Source organism: Leiobunum rupestre, chromosome 11 (assembly GCF_980474605.1).
Source record: "Leiobunum rupestre chromosome 11, qqLeiRupe1.1.hap1, whole genome shotgun sequence".
Lineage (NCBI taxonomy): Eukaryota > Metazoa > Arthropoda > Arachnida > Opiliones > Sclerosomatidae > Leiobunum > Leiobunum rupestre.
In genome coordinates this window covers 18,129,447-18,150,425 of record NC_143394.1, presented here as the reverse complement: position 1 = coordinate 18,150,425, position 20,979 = coordinate 18,129,447, and the positions used below count along the sequence as shown (strand labels likewise).

Below are 20,979 nucleotides of genomic sequence, written 5' to 3'. Positions count from 1 at the left end.
GACGTCAGCGCCCCTAGCGGATTATTATTTTTAGTATAGTTTTTACATTGAAGACAATATAACCACCGAGCGTGGCGCTGACCTCCTACACATTATAGTACAGTTTATAGGGGAAAATCCTTGCTCGCGGAATTTCGACGAATGTGTTGGCCGTAGTAGCGCGAACAGCGCGTGATCAAAGTTGGCCGTGGCCAACGTACCTGTAATTTTTTTTTAATTATTTCATTTTTTATATAATTGTATGTATTTTCTTTTTTATTTTGTTACTTTATTGGTAATTTACTATACTGTTTCTTTCTGTCAATGCCTGCGCATAAGCCGGATTCGGCTTCGTTGGCAAAGTTCCTTTCTAAATAAATAAATAAATAAAATAAAGAAAATTTACGCCTCAAATCAAACTTGGTCGAAACTTGGACGAATTCGTCCAAGGTCCAACAAAGGAACACATCACAACCATCCAGATCCGCAAACGGAGAGAGGATATTGCGCGACACTCCTCTCTACGAGGTCCGCGCTCTGGATAGAAATAGAAGAGCTGCTGCAGCCGAGAGACACTAAAACAGTGATGCCAGACGTACGATAATTATCGTACACGTACGCGAATTTCGTTTCAGGCACGATGTACGATGTAAAATGTATTATCGTACGCGAAAGTACGATAATTTTGTCTATATTTTCCAAATTATTTTTAGACTGTTACAACACCACATATAATAAAAATAGGACTAGAAAAGGCTTGGGCAGTTAATCGTGTTTCTTCTGCCGTTGCCGTTATTTTCTACGCGCGCAGTGAAGGATGGAGCCTGGAGGGGAAAATTCCATACCTCTATAGTGAACTCTTTACGAAGGCTCTTTCCCCCATCTAGAAGCCGACTTCCGAAGAACTCCCAGAATATCTAGCGCTTTAGCTGACCCCTATGAAACGGTAATGTACGGATATTTCCGAAACGTGGCGCCACTTACACGCGCCTACCGGCTACCAAAGGCTTATGGGTAATGTTTTGGCTTACACATCGCCCCGCCAAATTTCCCCACTTCCGTACTTGGATCTTTACCCGGACTATTTTATTTGAGCAACGGTAAGGACCAATTTTACATTAATCATATATAAGTTCATAGAAGCCGTTTAAGAAGTAAAACATTTATTTAGATAATTATACCAATAAGATAAACGGTATATTATTAGTTATTTCAACAATAACATTAAAATATACACTTGCAATGCAACGTTAGAACTTAGGAGGCTTCTAGTGCCGGCTTTACTTTTCGCTAGGCCACATGCAAGTTACCTTGAGAGGTAGAAACTAGAAAGTTTTATTTTTTGTGTGATAAAATACAGTGTATTTTATCACACCAAAAATAAAACATTATATACAATGTTTTTTAAATTTATGTTGTACTTGTTTTTACTCAATATAACTTGTAAAAAATAGCTTTCCAAACCGCCCCTTCAAAGTCACATGTAGAATTTTTGGTGTAATGTTTTTACCTCTCCGAGGGGACTTTGTACCCTAGGAGGGGTTATACAACCACCGTGTCTGTCTGTGGGTCTGTCTGTCAGGCCTGCGAACGCGTTCGCATTTTCGGGGCAAAGGGTAATCACTGCGTACGCAGTTTCTTAGAATCAGGGAAAAGGTTTTTCCAAAAGCGCCCTCTTTTTGTCATTGGGTGTAATATAATTTTTTAATCGGCCGGGATTCGAACCCGAGCCCTTTTGCACGACAGGTGAGTGTTCTACCGCGGAACCACGGATACAGTTACGCATCATTGAAAATTAAAAACTCTTCCGAGGAGAGGTATATTTTGGCTTGCCAACTTGTCATTGGGTGTATTATAAATATTTTTCAAGTTGCGTTAGCACCGGGCGGGATTCGAACCCGAGCCTCCTGCACGTCAGGTGAGCATTCTACCACAGAACCACGGACACATTAATTATTTATTTGAAATGTCTAAAAGCGTGTAACTTCCATAGACATAATAAAGAAATAGACACCTTACGCGGAGTTTGATTTGCCAAAAATATACGGGAGCGATAGCTAGCAGACAACCGGTATTTGTTCCGTATTCCTGTGGTACCACGTTTAAGCGACGCCTGTCGATTAGGCAAGAAAATAAAAAATCATCACGTGACACGTCACACATGTTCGTGTTTGTAATCTTTTAGGTACTCTGACGTGATTCGCGAATATTTTGGCTGTGAGAATTTAAAATAAGGTAAATGTTTATTATAATTTTTAAATAAGTCAATTAATTCTTTCAAAACCCAAAAAAAAGCAGCAGATGACCTTATAATTAAAAACAAAAAATTCTAATTGCGAAATGATATTTTGTCAAAGGCTTAAGTAACTCCTGTATCAGGCTTGTTGTGGTTATGGCTTATGGGAATATTCTGAGATTCTAAATTGTAAACAAAAGTAAATGGAATTTTGATGAAATGGATGATTCTACCTTGGATTAATAATGATTCTACTAAAGGTATGTAGCTATTGTCCTTGAAATAAAATAAGTTTTGACAATTTAAGTCTGATGGCTTGACCCTTCATTTCTAGATTTTTTTCCCTCGCTAATTTGTGGAGTCAGAGCTTGCAATATAGATTAATAACTTTCTTAATGATGATGTTCGATTCCAACTTCAGCATCAAACATGTTCGTGGTGATCTGGTAAGAGGTCCATGCCAATAATATTTCGTAATACAGTTCTAGTTCTTAGACTACATTTCTTTTATAGAGAGAGGAATATCTCTTCATAACAATTAAACAAAATTGGCTAAAAACCAAGGAGATCTTACTCAAATTATAATAACATAATTAAACCTACATGAAATGATCCTTGTTCAAAATTTAAAGGTGAGAAGTTAGCATCACCGGTTTTTTCTATTTCACTTTCAACTGGATGTAATTTCTTTAAATTAAATAAAAAAATTATTTTGACTATTTTTACTTGTTTTAATTTTATGGAAACCAAACCAGAGTTGGAATGGCTTTTGGTGTGACCCACCTTTTTCCATTTACAATTTGTATATCCTGTTCTAAAAAGTGATCATTACAAATTAAATCATGATTTGAATGTGTCGCGATTTACAGCAATTGTCCATTGAGAAAGTATTGTAGGTTTAGATAAAAGAAACCTATAGTTATAAAAAGATTAAATAAGAATGAATATTCATCGAAATAATATGATAATTTAATCCTACTTATAAAGCGCCACTAAATTTAAGTGGCGCTTTAGACTAGGCGCCCACTGGCTCTCCGTTTCGTATCCGTCCTGGCTTCCACAAGGCATTGTCTCCGTTACGAAGCAAAGGCTTGTGGAAGCCAGGACAGAGACGTTACGAGGATCAGTGAGCGCTTGGCCTAGGCCATGTAGTGCCTAACGCATAGGAATATTTATCCGGTTAAAAATCAGACGCAAAAACTTTAGTGGTGAATTTGATAAACGGGTAGTACTTTTATGTTAGCTAACATGTTTCATAATTCGTTTGTTATAGAAAAAGTGTTTTCTACTAAAAATCTTGTTTTTATTTGGTAAAAAAAGGTTAATTTTAGTGTTTTTACGCATTGCAATAACAAGTAAAACAATACCGGAAAAGGTTTCATTCCATATGTAGGATTAAATTATCATATTATTTCGATGAATATCCATTCTTATTTAAAATCTTTTTATAACGAAACCTACAATACTTTCTCAATGGACAATTGCTGTAAATCGCGACACATTCAAATCATGATTTAATTTGTAATGATCACTTTTTAGAACAGGATATACAAATTGTAAATGGAAAAAGGTGGGTCACACCAAAAGCCATTCCAACTCTGGTTTGGTTTCCATAAAATTAAAACAAGTAAAAATAGTCAAAATAATTTTTTTATTTAATTTAAAGAAATTACATCCAGTTGAAAGTGAAATAGAAAAAACCGGTGATGCTAACTTCTCACCTTTAAATTTTGAACAAGGATCATTTCATGTAGGTTTAATTATGTTATTATAATTTGAGTAAGATCTCCTTGGTTTTTAGCCAATTTTGTTTAATTGTTATGAAGAGATATTCCTCTCTCTATAAAAGAAATGTAGTCTAAGAACTAGAACTGTATTACGAAATATTATTGGCATGGACCTCTTACCAGATCACCACGAACATGTTTGATGCTGAAGTTGGAATCGAACATCATCATTAAGAAAGTTATTAATCTATATTGCAAGCTCTGACTCCACAAATTAGCGAGGGAAAAAAATCTAGAAATGAAGGGTCAAGCCATCAGACTTAAATTGTCAAAACTTATTTTATTTCAAGGACAATAGCTACATACCTTTAGTAGAATCATTATTAATCCAAGGTAGAATCATCCATTTCATCAAAATTCCATTTACTTTTGTTTACAATTTAGAATCTCAGAATATTCCCATAAGCCATAACCACAACAAGCCTGATACAGGAGTTACTTAAGCCTTTGACAAAATATCATTTCGCAATTAGAATTTTTTGTTTTTAATTATAAGGTCATCTGCTGCTTTTTTTTGGGTTTTGAAAGAATTAATTGACTTATTTAAAAATTATAATAAACATTTACCTTATTTTAAATTCTCACAGCCAAAATATTCGCGAATCACGTCAGAGTACCTAAAAGATTACAAACACGAACATGTGTGACGTGTCACGTGATGATTTTTTATTTTCTCGCCTAATCGACAGGCGTCGCTTAAACGTGGTACCACAGGAATACGGAACAAATACTGGTTGTCTGCTAGCTATCGCTCCCGTATTAACCCTCCGTAGAATCTTGGGTCTATTTCTTTATTATGTCTATGGTAACTTCCCTTTGTCTGTTTCTATAGACATTTTAAGCTATGAACAATTGTACCGTTTTTACACGATCCGATTAGTTGGGCGAATGAAAAATTTAAAAATTTCACCCCAAATGTCGCACCAAAAATTTCGCACCTACTTATTTTCAATTTTTTTTCGTATAATTTCACTGGTCGTGAGTTTGAAACTTTCATACAAATCTGGTCTAGAGGGAATCGAAACTCCAGTTCTATTAAATCTAATTTTCGAGAGAGAACCTCTTATAAAATTTTTCCGTAATTTTTACTTGGCATGAGGTCGTCAGAGAACGTAGCGATTACTTTTTCTTAATGAAAAAGAATACAGTCATGATGGTCCTGCATGGGCAAACCTATGGAGTGGCGTCAACGTGGCCAGCCTCTTTGAGCACTTAGAGCACCAATTGAAACTCCTGATGGTGCCTTTCCTTTTAACAATGTTGAACGTCGACCACATATTATAGGTTAATTTAAAGCCCAGTTCACACTATAAAATTAATTGGGACTCTTTCGAATAGGCCAAGCTTAAAGGGCTCCACCGGCGTTTGAATTTCGTCAGTTTCTCGCGAATTACGGACATAGGGAAGCTTTGACACTTCGTCTGCTACCTGATTTTCTGGGTGAATTTTTCAAACACCGGTGGGTGCCTGCACCAGTGTGAGAAATAAGGCACTATCACAGGCCAATCGCCCTGGTGACCACTAAATTAATTCAAAGTTTTTTCCCTTCAAGATTTTAGTTCATTAAAAAAATGTTATATCAATCCCTAAAATTGTTTGGTCTTTGCTTCTATGCGGTGTGCTTGGCCTTGTGTCAATTGTGTGTATGGGTGGGTGACTAGGGGAGTCTGTCTCCTCTACATTATAGAAGAAGCGAATTTAGCAGTTAGCAAAAAGAAATATAAACAGTCTATCTCTCAGTAGGCTTGTTCGGGTCGGGTCTGTAGCACATATTGTCAAGAATAGGTAATTTGACCATAAATTATGAAAGCCTGATTTTGCAAGGTTAAAAGTGGTAAGTGGCCAGTTTTTTAATTAAACTACCTAGGGTAACTGGCCACAGGTCCAGTTTTAAAAAAATCGATATTTCTCACCCTGGCCTGCACGATTTTACTACGCATACGCCCTCTTTTAGCTACAGTAAGAGGTAGCATATAAGCAGACGTTACCAAGGGCGTATCCAGGATTTTATTTCAGGGGGGGAGTTTTGAGGGAAAAATTTCAAGGGGTGGGGGGTGCTGACGGAGGTTTCACTGATTTTTATTAGGCACCACGCCCCCAGTCATCAGCATTTCGGGGAAGGGGGGGGGTTCAACCCCCAAACGCCCTTGGACGTTACTGATAATCAAAGTTTTAAAACTTTCGCGGAAATATATGAAAATATATTTTTATCCGTTGAAATTACTTACTTTATTATTACAATACAATAAAGAAAAGCATTGACTACCCGATATACGCATTTTCCATTCTAGCAGACGCTACACACCCAAGATGTGATATGAAACCTTGAGCGCCGCAGCGCCACCTTGAACCGTTTCGGTTGCGAGCTACGCGATATACCTAGTGTACGATAATTTTTCATTTTGTACGATATTTTTACAAAGTTTGTACGATAATTCATTTTAATGCTTCTGGCAACGCTGCACTAAAACCTGTCTCAGACGTAGACGCGTCGCTCACGGAGCCGCCCTACGTCAACGTCCAGGACCTGCCGACCAAGCAGCCGAGAAGCCGCCGCCGACGGAGCTGTTACTTGAACCGCCGTAGAGTCGCGCCTAACTATTTCCATGTACATAATGAATTGTAAATAAATAACTTGTAAACTAAATCCGACGTCACAATATTATATTATACCAGCAACAGGGATCAAACATGGACTAATTAATGTATACATTAATTAGTCCATGGATCAAACCAGATCCGGCGAAAGTACAAGCAATAACAGATATGAGTCGACCGAAGGATAAAAAAGAGCTCCAGTTTCCTTGGATGCGTAAATTATTTGGCACTGTTTAATTCTGTTTTTTTGTATTTATTTATTTATTTCACTAATAGGAACTTGGCCTACCAAGCCGAAACGGCTTTTGCGCAGGCACTTACAGGGAAGAATCATTCGCATGAAACAAATTTGTAAAAAGTCAGGGAATTAAATTTTATTTTGGCACTTTTTTAAGGTTATTTTTTAGACCAGATCTATGAAAAGTTCTATGATTATCATTTATTTCGTTGAAAGTTTGGCTAATTTTTTCAACATTGCAATAACCTTTTTACTTAAATATAAGTCCATTTAAATTTATTAACTTCTGATAAAAGTCAAATATAAAATAAAAATTTGACCTTAAAAAGTCAGGGAAAATCTCTTAAAATGTTCAGGGAATAGTCAGGGAATTTGAATCTCAAAATTTTGTGGCAACCCTGTTATTGCTTAAACCATGGAGCAGAATATCTTTCTTTCTCTAGTAAAATACTAGTAAATGTCCTAAAAACAGAGGGCTTTCTGCTCCATAGTTAAAAGTTTTTACGCTTAAACCTACACGAACAGATTCGTGATCAAATAATGTGTCACTTTTTTCAATTTCTACTAAATTCTCAGTTGGAATGGTGTCTTGTAAAAGTTTGTGTTTGCCATTTAAAATCTGAATATTTTTGGCCAAAAAATGATACAGCTTTTATCCACTTTGAAAGCGTTTCAGGTTTAGAGAAAGGAAACCTATAGTTTAAAACAATTATAGGCCTACATTTAATATAAATAATTACAAATTGTTACAACCTATGGAAAGAAACATTTGTGCTCCGATTTGTGGTGGTTAATTTATAACTTTTAACCATTTTGAAAAAATAATAACATTTCGCGTAAAAGTAACCATAAACTTTTTGCGTCTAGTTAGGCCTAGGAATATAATACTGCGTACCTGGAACATAAATTTGTATTCCACCATCACGGACTCACTGTTTTAGCTTCGGCAACGCGAGAGCTATATTTCCCCTCCAGTATTTCAATTCTCCTAGGTTAGCTTAACTTGAACTTCGCGCTTGATATCAATTTCAGTAACCAATAGGTGGCGCAAAGCTCTTGTGATAAAAAAAAATTGCGACCGGCAGATGGCGAATTGTCGGCCGTTTCCCCCGCGTCTGCTTTTTCTTATTGGCGTGTAATAAAGGTTTGCCAAATGCCAACCCAAGCGCCGGGGGTCTATCCTATTTATTATGTCTATGGACAAGGTTAGTGGGGAGGGAGATAAAATCCTTGTCAGTAAGAGCTCTGCTCGACGGCTGTGAGACTGGGTTAGGGAATTTTGCACTTTCCAGTAGAATTATTATCGATGCTTATATAGTAGTCTTTTTTATTTAGGGTAAGTCTAATTTTTGAGCATCGGCTGGATTAATTACATCAGTCATAAAAAGGTAATTTTGTTTATTTTATTCGATGAAAGTAGTTTAATAGTGTGGTTTTAGCCCAAGGCCCGATTGGCCTATTAATAGAAACGTCATTGCTGTGGAGCCAACATTGAAGGGATAGGCCACAAAAAATTTTATTATAGTTTAGTATTTTACCGAATCGTGCATTAGTGTAATGTTAGATTCCATTTATTCACAGCAAAGCTCTAAATCGAGATACTTAATATACATTTATTCATTTAAACAATGAATATTTATATACGTTTTATCTCTTATGGCTAGGCCTAATGTAGAATACCATATTTGTGTTGATCCACATTGCACACTTCATTTTACTATTTTTTGCTTGGACCCAATGTTTAGAGTATAAACACGATTTTAGTATCTTGGTCCTAAAATGGGCTCAATTGAGACAAAACCAATAAGTTGTTTGAGACGCCCAGCTCGGTTTAGGGCACTAGACAGAACAATTTATTTATTTATGCCATTATTTCTTGTGAGTAAAACCAATTTATTTCAATAAGTTTTGAAAGCCAAACCAACTCAATTACATAGTGTAGAGTCATTTTTTGATTTCATATGATAACATAAAATATTACAAAGTCTTCATTATTGTGGACACATCTAATGACTTTTTTGTCCCATGACTTGAATTCCAAACCAATGAGATTTGAAGTAAAATTGGCTTGGAATTTAATTTTTAAAACTTTCATTTGTTGATTAGTTCTTAGATAAGACAATTTTTTATTTATAGCGTATTATGGTTTTTAATTAAGTATATTCATGTACAAGTATTACTTTCTTTTTGGATTTAGATACCAAATTATAGCTAGTCCTCTTCATCACATGCTTAGTATTATTTTTCCTGAATTATGAGCAACAGTTTCACTTTTAAATTAAGCTCTTTCATAAATACCTAATTGCCTAAGAAATGAAGGTTTAAACGTGAAACTCTAGTTGTAAATGGAATTTGGCAAAGCTCCAGATGATCCCTCGTGTCTTGAATTAGAAAAGATGGAAAAGGCACAGAACAATTTCTTTTTTCGCTATTCATTCGCTTGTCTACATACTACTGTGCAGAGTTTAAGCACATTTTGGTAATATAAGATCTACAAACATTTGTTTCAATATTTGCTTAAAGATCTCTTCTTAATACATGTAAAGCACCTGTTTTTTTACACGTCAAGGTAAAAAACTTCATATTTTGGAGCCGAGATATATCAATTTTAGGCCAGTTTAAATAATTGCAATTGGCTCCGAGATCTACAATTAAGCTTATTATTTCAAAAAGTTTATGGTTATAAAATTTTGTTATTTTACTTCATTTTATTTTTATTAAATTTTATTTTATTTTATTTTTATTAAATTTTATTTTATTTTTTATTTTATTTTATTTTATTTTTATTAAATTTTATTTTATTTTTATTAAATTTTATTTTATTTTTTATTTTATTTTATTTTATTTTTATTAAATTTTATTTTATTTTTATTAAATTTTATTTTATTTTATTTTATTTTTATTAAATTTTATTTTATTTTTATTAAATTTTATTTTATTTTTATTAAATTTTATTTTATTTTATTATTTTTATTAAATTTTATTTTATTTTTATTAAATTTTATTTTATTTTTATTAAATATTTATTTTATTTTTATTATATTTTATTTTTATTATATTTTATTTTTATTATATTTTATTTTTATTTTATTTTATTTTATTTTATTTTATTTTTATTAAATTTTATTTTATTATATTTTAATTTTTATTAAATTTTATTTTATTTTTATTATATTTTATTTTATTTTTATTAAATTTTATTTTAAGGAATAAACTGGTTGAAGGAAGCCCTTGGTTAGCAATATATCAATTTGATATCGATAAAGTTGCTGAATATGCAAAGTCAATCATTGTACTTTATGAAAATTAATTACCTAGAGAAAAGTGCAATGGCCAAGATATTTGGTTGGTATAGGCACACAATTAACTACAAAAGTCACTAACAAATGGTTTTTCTTCCGCTATTAATTTTACGGGGCGTGAGCCCACTTTCACCCCTGACCTGTGCAAAAATTAATTACTAAGAATAAGACGAACTTGCCAGGGGAAGTAATATAAATTTACTGAATTTAAATATTAACTGAAATTGTGTTTAATTAGATCAGGTCCATTCAGTGGTGTAGACAAGGGATGGGGTGACATGAATATTTTACTAGTTAAATTTCCATGTTTCATAAAAGGCTTTTTGGACCAGTCAAACTCAATATTTTTTAGACTGATCTCAAATAAACTGCTGTGGAGTTAAAATTGTACCTTTATACAAATAAGACAAATTTTTAACAGGCAATTTGACTTAATCTTTCACTTGTGGATTAAAAATGGCGTTCGCTGGCTTAAAAAAACAGATTAATAAAGCTAATCAGGTAATTATTAGAACATATTGCAAATCGAAAGAAGTGGTTAGACGGTTTAAATTTTATTTCAGTATGTTAGTGAAAAAATTGGTGGTGCTGAAGGCACAAAATTTACGGAAGATTTTTGTGAAATGGAAAGGGTATGTTTGAAATTTTCCATAAAGCAAATTTTCTTGCTGTATAGGTATCAAACTCTTGAATATTTTCAGAGAACCGACTTAACCAATGAACTGGTCGAGGACTTAATATTAAAAACCAAAGAATACCTTCAACCCAATCCAGGTCAATTTGTTTTAATTTCCCAATTTTGGATGAATGTTGTAAAGCATTTTCAAATTTTTTAGCTACCCGAACTAAGTTAATGATGAGCAATAAGTTAAGGACGGGTCCAAAAGTACACGCTTATCAACAACCTGAAGGTATTCTAGGTGATTCCATGGTTAAATTTGGAAAAGATCTTGGGGATGACTCTGTATTTGGTTTGTATTGTAATCATTTTTGATATACACTGTGTATGCTTTTGTTCGATCCTTAAGGCAATGGCATGAGTGAAAGTAAGTTTAAGGTAGAAAACCTTTGGCATAATTTTTATTAAAAGTAATTTGGTTGGGAAATCATGCGAATTTTAAATTTGACAGTTCATTTTATAGATATGTATGCGAAAAGTTTTAATTGAGCCAATGTTTAGGAGTAGTTTCACTGACTTCAAGTCCGGGGTGAACTTATTAAGTGAAATTTTATTAACTTAAAGAAGTTTGCCAACGTTCCACCAGCGTTATCAACTCTGAAAAGATTTCACCAGCACCCCTCACTTGTTTCAAATTGACCAAAGTTAATTTCACCTAGGAGCAACAAACATAGCACCCCACATAAGGATAATGCACCTGTCAAAAGTCGTGGATTTTCTTGTGTACAATTTTTATTGGTTAGACGCTTTAACGCCTGCTGCCGTTGGAATTGGGAAATTTGGAAATTGTCTTCCCCCCGCCCGTAAAACGTCCAGCGTAAAGGCTCGTCCAATGAAATTTGTACACAACACTGCCTTAGCGTGTTTAAAGGCTAGCTGCGTTCTTTTTGTGTTTGTTGCTCCTAGATTTTACCTCTCCAAAAAGCCTTTAAGCCAAGGCTTGATGTGAAACATTGACTTTGACTTTTTGTTGCGGTTGTCAATGAGGTTGAGCAGCATATTTAACCATATATTGACATTTCATATATGTAATATTTTATTTGCCTATTAAGCAAATTCATTAGTTGAAGCTGGTGAGGCAATGAGGCAAATGGCGGAAGTAAAATATGCCTTAGAGGACAATGTTAAACAGAATTTCTTGGAACCGCTTCACCATTTACAAACTAAAGACTTAAAGGATGTTATGGTACTTTCAGTAACTACAATTTTCAATTATTAAAATTAATTCTATTGGATTATTGTATTAACCAATAGCATCACCGAAAAAAACTGCAAGGCCGGCGCCTTGACTATGATTGCAAGAAACGAAAACTGGCTAAAGGTGAGGTGTTGATTTAATTGTTATTAAAAATAATTTTTAGCTTAACCAGCACTTAATGTTGTCCATTGTGCATGGTGTTCTGCTCTTGATCCCTGATTTGCTACGTTGCGTTGTTTTTTCTTTTCAATGTACGTAATCTGATTGTCCTGCATGTTCCGGATCTGCCCAAGAGTCAACATCGAAACCGCGTGGTATGTTCTTATTTTGCACCTACTCCACACACACTTAGAAAACCTAATGTAACATATTAATATTAATTGTTGATAAATCATTTGGTTTCGTAGTATTTTAGTCAAAACTAATTTTGAAACTATAGTTTTTAAGCCAAAGCTTTTGGTTTCAACTAATATTAACCATTTAAATAATAAACATATTTTGAGCATTAGTTTAGCTTAGCTTTCTGTTTGTACAAGCTATATATTTTTTAATATAGAAATTATTTATTTTTAACTTTTACTTTTTTATTTGTTAGCCAGTTTAGTGATAAAATGGAAGGCCTTTTCTGTCCAGAATATATGCTAGGATATTATCATTGTAGCTCCCAATCTTATGTTGTTGCTCATATTGTGATTAACCAAGGTACGCATATCACCGAGGACGAGATTAAACTTGCCGAGGATAAATTTGAGGAATCTTTCAACTTGGCCTCTATGGGAATGCACAATTTGCTGGAAAATGAAGTAAGGATTCATAAGTTATTATTTAGGGATGCACCGATATATCGGCCTATTTTCATGATATCGATATTGGCCTGTATAAGCCAAAAATCTCTACCATTTTGTTTTGTTCTCACAACCTTACATTTCCCTTTAAAAAGGAAAAATGTTTGCTTACATGTCAGGCCAATCATAGGCAGACTGTAGACCTTTTGACAGTCTGTGGGTGTTTCAAAGATTTAATTCAAAAATGTTCTGCGCGTTATTTTTATTCAAAATAATGCTTTTCGATATGTGGCTGAAAATATTTACCAGTGCCACCTTTTATGGGCTGATATATTGGCTGAACCAATATTGGTGCATCTCTATTTATATTTTAGGTTTTGTTAGTCATTGAAACCATAGTTTTAAGTTGATTCCATAAGTATGTCTCTTTAGGAAATGTTTTACTGATGTTTGTTAGGGAAAGAAAATGTAAGGCGCCGTCCAAGTTTACTTATGTGTTAGAATGTGAAACGGCAAAAAGGCCTGCTATAGTGTTGCAAATAGCTTTCATTAAAAAAAAATTCAGAGTTCATACAGACCTGAAAATCCACGAAATATCAGCGATTTAAATTGGCGACAGAAAAGTCCAGGAAATTTCAATATTTTTGTGAAAATCTGGGAAATTTAAGAGAGGGTTCTGAAGAGTCAAATTTAAATCAATAAGTTTTTCTTATTAAATTATTGACTTTATTACTTCTCATATATGGAACTAATTCAGTATAAATGTCGATCATGAAATGAGTAACTTCATGAAAATTTGGGTGATTGACATTTGCTTTAATTATTGCTAAGATCCTTTAGTACTTGGTTTTGTTTGTGCCTAGATTTTGGTTTAACTTCAGCCGATTCTAAGCCTAAGTTTTTCCTTAAACGCTTTTAAAAAATTTCCTCAGGTGGAACAGATATCTCAACTCGCTGCATTTGTTGAAGGATTGACTGAATATCATCAACAGTGTGCTGAAATTCTACAGACATTACAAGAGCGACTTAATGAACAGTTGCGTCAATTTAATTTTTATCATTTGTCTATCAATGGGTCTTAACTATATTATCATAGGAAAAGTGAAGCTATGGAGAAACCACGGGAACCCTACCAACCGAAATCACTAAATGAGTTAAACATACCTTCCATGATGCACGATGATATCTCGCCCGGAATCGAATCAGGTGCTAAATTTAACGGGTCACTTTCCACTATGTATCCAGGTAGATTGCATGGCCTTTTTTTGGTTTGTTTTGCATGTTTTTATTTACAATCTTACACCTGATGCATAAATGTTTTGTTACATAAGTTCGAAGCATAGTCGTAGTGAAAGCAGTTAAGTTTAAATTTAAACAAACATTTGCTTTATATTTGAATTCCTGATAAGCTTGTTTATTCTTAAATTTGGTTTATTTAAAAAAAAATTCATTTCCAAAGCTTTATTTGGGCTTAACCAACTTCTTTTTAAGCCATTGCGCTCACTCACATTGTTAGTAGCAGTGTAGGGCTAAACACAGTATTAAGCATAAATTTGAAGGCAGAGTTGGAAGTCTGGCTTAAACCACTAGGATTAAATGGGGACAAATCCCCTTAAATCTGTATCCTTCCAAATTTAAAAGTTGTTTGATATCAAGCTTTCCTGTTCCCATGCCAAAATATGACATGTTTCGTGGTTTCTTTGAATATTTATACCTGGATCTTTTATTTTTATAGGACAAATAATTGCTACAATATTAGGAATTTTTTTTAAATTAGTTTAAAACATGAAATAATTAGTAAGATAGATTAAGATTAGAATTTTATTGGATATATAAACGTTTTACTATTTCATTTATTTTATTATTTTGAACTTAGCTTTATTTTACAATTGAAGTTTAAGTAGTTGATAAAGCCCAAATATAGTGAATTAGCTCAACGTGTCAGGTGTAAGATTAAAAGGTTTTAAGCGATAATTCTTCCGCCACTCTTGGGTTAATAAAACACCATTGAATATCAACCGACAATTTACTTTAATTGGGTGGTAAGTTAATACTAAATTCAAATATAATATTTAACACTTAACGATTACCATATTTTGTGCATGGTTTTTATTTAATGTTGTTAGTGAATCAGCACTCTTTTTGATTTGCTTCGTTCTCAGTATTCCCATTTTATTCACATTTCAAGAACAGGCATAATCAAATAAGGGCTGCATGATGCTTTAATGATTAAATATTTATCTCTACTCAAACTTAATCATTTTTAAACAAAAGCTTAAAGGGGCTCTAAACTTTGTCTATATTTGACTTCAACCGCTTAGGATAAGCTAAAAATTTTGTTAATTGAACGCTCAAATGTTATAAATATCAGCCATAATGCGTTTTTCAAAATAAGTACCTTCAGAAACAAAGCTAATGTTTATAATATTTGTTTTTATGTTCCAATTTTATAATTTATATAATATTAGCAATGTAAGCATTATTTTTACTTTTAAAAGAATTTTAATTTTTAAGAGGTATCAATTATTTCCTTCATCAGTTACCTGGTAGTAAACCACAGGGTAAGTTCATTGTGACTTATAAAGGAATTTCATTATTTGGCAATGATTTAATGTGTAAACATGGTTTATAGCCCCTTTAACTAAATTCAAATTAATTACTGTTAATAATACCTCAAACCAAATGTAGTTAAATACTTATAAAAATTTCTTGTAAAATATTTATATTTATCTTCATTCGCACATCTTAAGCCTAAATAATTAACTTATTTAAATGCGCTGCTGTTTAAAACTTGTGTATATCATTAATCTAAGTTAAAATTTTATCCTAATACTTTTAAGATTCTTGAACAAAGCTAAACATTTATAATATTGCTCAAACTTGTTCTCTAAATACTTTAATGGGATGGTGAAGTGCTTAAACAACATTAATTCCTATCAACTTATTCATGAAAAATAAATGCAAAAAATTGTTCACAGTTTTTAATCTATTAAATAAAATTATTAATTGAATCTTATTTTGGGAGAAAGTAAAGTAAAGTAAAAATTTCCTAATAGCTGAAACTTAGTTTTTAATTGAGCCAAATGCTGTAATTTATGTCCAACAATTTGATCATGAAGAAAATCCATGGACTAAATTGGTCTTGTAAACAATCAGCGATGATAATGGCCCTTGTATATTCTATTTATGCTGTGTGCAACAGTTAAGCGTACTTTTGCTTAAATTATTCTAAAACTCCATTTAAAAAATAAGAACTGTGAATATAATTAATCTGCATATTTTATTGTGTAAATTGGTAGTTAGTTGCTTATGCGTTCACAGATTTAAATAAGTTATGTATTTTTTAATAGCTTTAGGCTATCTGATAAGCATCTTCTCCCTTCTCTGCAGTGGTCTAAATGAGAATTTTGAATGAATAATTATAATGAATAATCTGGTTTATTTCAATGAACCACTTACTTTTGAGCCTACCCTCAAGCAGTAATGTTTCCCTCTTTCTAATTAGAGGGGTCGTACCATAATTCCTCCTCTCGCAGATTTTTCAGATAGGAGAATTGAGCTGGTTCTAGAATTTGAGCCCCCCTATTTATATTAGGAACAATGATAAATTGGAGGTTATTTGATAACTTTTTGTTTACTTCTGACTTTTCACCATTCCTTTAACTAATGCTCGCATGAAACTTGGAAGCATTATTTCTTGTAGCTTTCGCTTGTTAATAGTCTGTCTGTCTCATTCTAACATGAGTATTTGGTTACTGGGTCTCTCCAGCTCGCTCTCCCGCTTCTTCACCTGTCAACCCTCGTCCAATTGAACCATTGTTTCTGAGCAGCAACTTCAACAATCCAAATCAGGGAGGTGGCGTTTCACCAGCTCGCTCCCCTAACGGTACTAACGTTCCTAGTCTTTTCTTTATCTTTAGATATTTTAATCTTTCTATTAGATATAAACAGGAAATTATATGTATACACATGGAATGTTTAAGGAAGACTCTGGTGGCTGCTATGGTTCCCATAAAACAGGGTTGTTTTGTAGCAGAGATTTTTACTTGAACATTGGTACCTTGAATTTTACTGATCTCATTTACTCTTTCGTAACCATCTAACTATAAAATAACTTATGAAACATAAATTCTCCAACAACGTCAGTGTGAGAACCAATTGGGGTTTCCTAAATCTATTTTCTGGTAAGTTTATTTTCCAAGTTAACCTTCAATTTTTTTTATGCTGCAAAAGCATGCTCCGTCTTATATTCTTTGTAGTTAAGCCCACTTCTTCAGGTACAATGGTAGCAATGGAGCCTTCAACATTCCAAGTGTATATTTATATTGTTTCATGATATAAATTATTGGATAAAGATATTTTTATCCAATAATCTGTATTGACATGCTAGAATGGGTATTTAGTACCATATGTTTTCGTTGGCTTGCTTAGATTTAATACGGCATGATGAACAGTATTGTTCAATTGATAGCTACTATCAATATTACTGATGAAATTCAATAGTTCATGAAGCCTTTAATTTTAAGAGTTTATGCAAAATTTAATAGAAATATTTTGTTACTAAAGTCAAAAATATGTAGGAATTATTGGAAACAAAAATGTATAGGAAGAGAAATCAATCCCTTGAACTTAATCATTGGGGTATAGTAAACGTTTATATAGGAAAAATAATTCAATTTTTTTTAACAATTTCTGATATTTTAAATTCCCACTTTTTATATTTCATACAAAAAGTGTCAAGCTACCACTTTTATAGTTACTACTTGGACCATAAACTAAGTTCTGGTTTGTTGTACTCCACAAAAAGTTTAAAATTAGTAATACTGTACATATTTCCACATAGACATTTTTAAAAATTGGTAAGAATAAAAAGGACAGTTTTGTTGTTTTCAATTCAAACACCTTAAATCTTAAAGGCTTTTAAGAATTTGTCTCCGCGGTAATGATACACTGAGTTCGTGTTATTTAAAGTTCTAAGCTAGTCAGAATATGGAATAGAAAACTTAACCCAAGAGTGAAATGGTTAAAAAATGGGTTGTTGCGTTTGCCCTTGGTCCGCTCAGCTTCTCCACTTCCTTCTCCTGTTCGATCCCCAGCCAGAACTCCAATGCGCCAGCAACCTTGCTGCCAGGCTCTCTATGACTTTGATCCTGAGAACGAAGGGGAACTAGGATTTAAGGAGAGCGATGTCATAAATCTTATTAATCGCATCGACGACAACTGGTACGAGGGAACTGTAAACGGGAAAACTGGACTATTTCCAGTCAGCTATGTCCAAGTTCTTGTTCCCTTACCTTAAATAGGTGAGTTTCAAACAATCTAACTCTTACTTTAAACTGTTAAAACGTAGGAAAGAAAATTTTAGGCTTGTTACGGTACGGTACAGTGCTGATTCACGTTGTTCTAGAAAAATTGTGGTTTAATAGCATGGGACAATGACATTAACAACTAACATTCTTTTCTACTTTCTAACAATCTTAAAGGAATATTTACGTTCTGGCTCCAGATATGACAAAAAAGTTTAGGGCAAAACCAAAAAAAAATTTACACGCTAAACCTCAAATATTTACATGAAACATTTAGAAAGTAAAAGTGCATCAAAATCTTAACTTGTTACTTTGTGAAAAATTAATGAAAGGGAAGCTGTAATGAGCTACGTGGGGCTCTTATAAAATATAATATTAAGGCTATCAAAACTGAAAATCAAACCTATTGTTTTTGGATTTTTGACAGTCATTGAAGCCATTGTGAAAATATTGGAGCCAGATTAAAGTTTATAATTTTAATTTTGTTTTCTTTATTTAAAATCAATTGCAAAAGGAGAAAAAGCTCGTCAGAAACGTAACATGGACCAGCTTCCTAAAAACCGCAAGGGCAAAGACTTTTTTTGCTCAATTATTTAAAAGTTTGGCCCAAATAACTGATTTTTCTGTTGCCAAAGAATTTATCTTGCGGATGATTCCCCCCCCCCCCCTGTTTGCCCCGTGGGTTTTTATTAAGGAGAGCTCTACATACCTCCAAGATCATTTACACTTATTGAGTTTGGTTTTTTAGTTGAGCAACGAAAGATAATTTACAGAGTTTTATTTAATTATGTATAGGCAGAGGACAAAAAAATGTACATTTGTTAATAACATAATACGTATAATTAATATACAATGATTTACAAGATAGAATTGAATTTTTGTAGGGTTATTAAAAAAAAAACAATCTTCGCCCTCCCATCAACATATTGGGTGACGATTAATCAATCGCCCGCTCCTTTTACAAAATTATTTCCATTTTCAAATTCTTAATTTAAGGATCTGGCATTTGGTTTTATGCTAATGAATCACGTACTTTATTACTTAAAATTATAATTTTTGCACTTAGCTTAGCTAAAATCAAAAGTTGACAGTTTATTACCAGTTTTTTTGTTGGGCAATTGGTGTTTGTGCAATATTTTCATTTCACTGCCTTTTTATTAACGTTTAATGCACTAGGTTTAAAATCCCTAACGCAGTTAACTTAATACTTTCAAACCATGTAAAGTAAGAAAAAATAAAACTAGTCAAATATGTGTAAATCATGCGTAGAATTTAAGTATTTTCTTCCTAGCAAAGTAAAATGTACGTAAAATTTGTGCCGATTTTTTGGGCACTGTGCAAAATTTACTCTAACCAATTTCAAATCTAATTTTCAGATTAGACGCGCGTTAAATAGAAATGCCTTGTGCGTTTAAAATGTATATTTTCATTCATAAAAATTATCGAAGACGTTGCGACTAAGATATACAGTCACAGCTGTAAATTTTAAGTGCCATAGGGTTAGGAGGAATGCTTATTTTTCTTACAAAGAAATGTACTTAAAAACGAAAAAGCCTGTTTGTTGATGGGAGTAAATTTGGCATTAACTTCTTTCTAACCCGTATATCGCAATTGGTTGGTTAGAGGAATCCATATTGCTCGCACAAGGTGCCAACAATTGAAATAATAGGTGCTTTATTTCAAACTCATAGACCTGATAGTCATTACCTTATACTAATGAAACCTCTGTCAATTTTGCCCCACAATTTCCAGTTTATGCTTTGACGTAAAAATTCCAAAATTAATTTAAACTTAAATAACATGCTTTCAAAATATTCTGTAACATTGACGTAGCTTTGCAAATGAATTATTTAAAAAAAAACTAAGTAAAATTATACCAACTGGCATTTATCAGTTTTATTAGAAAACTAAAGCAACTAAGGTAATTTTTATTCCTCTACTCCATAACCCCGATTCGTAATCAAGTTACCTAGCTTTTTCCCTCATTTGGTTAGGCAAATTTTGCCTGCCAAAAAGGAACGGAAGATACAAGAACCTTTTTATGTCTTGTCTGTCTCGTAGGTTAAATGTCCATTAAAACTTTACACAAACTAACTGTTTTGAATCTTTAAAAAATATCCATCTGAGTTGTACGAAATTTCTCTTTCTAACTGTAGTACCAAATTTTTTCTTCCGGTGTTTCAAAAGATAATTCCAGTGTAGATGGTGATTGTCCCGTGCTGCTTTAACCGATTGTAAAACAAAATTATTTGAAAGAAATTGTGCCCGCTAACTGCACTATCATGGTTTCAAAATTGTTGACAATAATAAATTTAGATGTGTTGTGACCCACAAATTTTCATGGATCCCTCTATCACAGTTAAAATTGCTATTCCTGTTATTAGAAATTCTAATGAAATCGTTCATCACTAAAAATATCTATGAGTATTGGGTTTTCAATGTATAGCAAAACAATGTCCTTTTAAAAATTGCTTTTTGATTCAAATAGTGGAAAAGCACCAAACCACAGCTTAAAAAAATCTAGATATAAAAAGACCAAAGCATAATGACGGTATTCTTAAACATTTATCATTTAATCTTGAAAAGCTGAAAATGAATTGAAATTAAGAGTTATTATCTCTCGCTTTTAACATATTACCAAAACAAGATCCATTGGAATTACGCTGAGTAACAATTGTCAACAGTCTGTTGTTACGAGTGAGATAAAATAACCTCCTAGCTCTATATAATTTTGTCTGGAAAATGCCACTTAGAATATAACAATAATAGGTTTATTGGAGCAATAAATAAGGGTTTGTTGTTCTTGCACCTTGTAGGAATATTTTGTGATAAATTCCGTCGACTGATTAAGAAATAAAATATGAAGTATTA

The 20,979-nt window shown here is 32.9% G+C and overlaps 1 protein-coding gene and 1 long non-coding RNA gene across 10 annotated transcripts; both read left to right on the top strand.

The window, feature by feature from the left end:
- Window positions 1-4,569: 4,569 nt before the first annotated feature.
- LOC149921884 (uncharacterized) lies at window positions 4,570-6,603 on the top strand. The gene is made up of 3 exons (XR_016477371.1): window positions 4,570-4,807; window positions 6,297-6,386; window positions 6,483-6,603. It is a non-coding gene; the product is annotated as an uncharacterized LOC149921884 (long non-coding RNA).
- Window positions 6,604-8,068: 1,465 nt separating this feature from the next.
- EndoA (SH3 domain containing GRB2 like, endophilin-A) lies at window positions 8,069-19,519 on the top strand. Of its 9 annotated transcripts, none has more exons than XM_090164288.1 (15): window positions 8,069-8,106; window positions 8,174-8,226; window positions 10,562-10,641; window positions 10,704-10,772; window positions 10,842-10,914; window positions 10,977-11,120; window positions 11,872-12,005; window positions 12,074-12,140; window positions 12,311-12,331; window positions 12,720-12,820; window positions 13,735-13,838; window positions 13,899-14,047; window positions 16,572-16,688; window positions 17,866-18,105; window positions 18,623-19,519. In XM_090164288.1, exons 3-14 carry the CDS (start codon window positions 10,597-10,599, stop codon window positions 18,099-18,101), a joined length of 1,260 nt encoding a protein of 419 aa, XP_090020414.1. In that variant the 5' UTR covers window positions 8,069-8,106; window positions 8,174-8,226; window positions 10,562-10,596; the 3' UTR covers window positions 18,102-18,105; window positions 18,623-19,519. The 9 variants fall into 9 exon arrangements, with proteins under 9 accessions (XP_090020414.1, XP_090020413.1, XP_090020419.1 ...); XM_090164289.1 differs by having other exon boundaries at window positions 8,077-8,106; window positions 8,180-8,226; XM_090164287.1 differs by having other exon boundaries at window positions 8,069-8,226; window positions 10,493-10,641.
- Window positions 19,520-20,979: the final 1,460 nt, after the last annotated feature.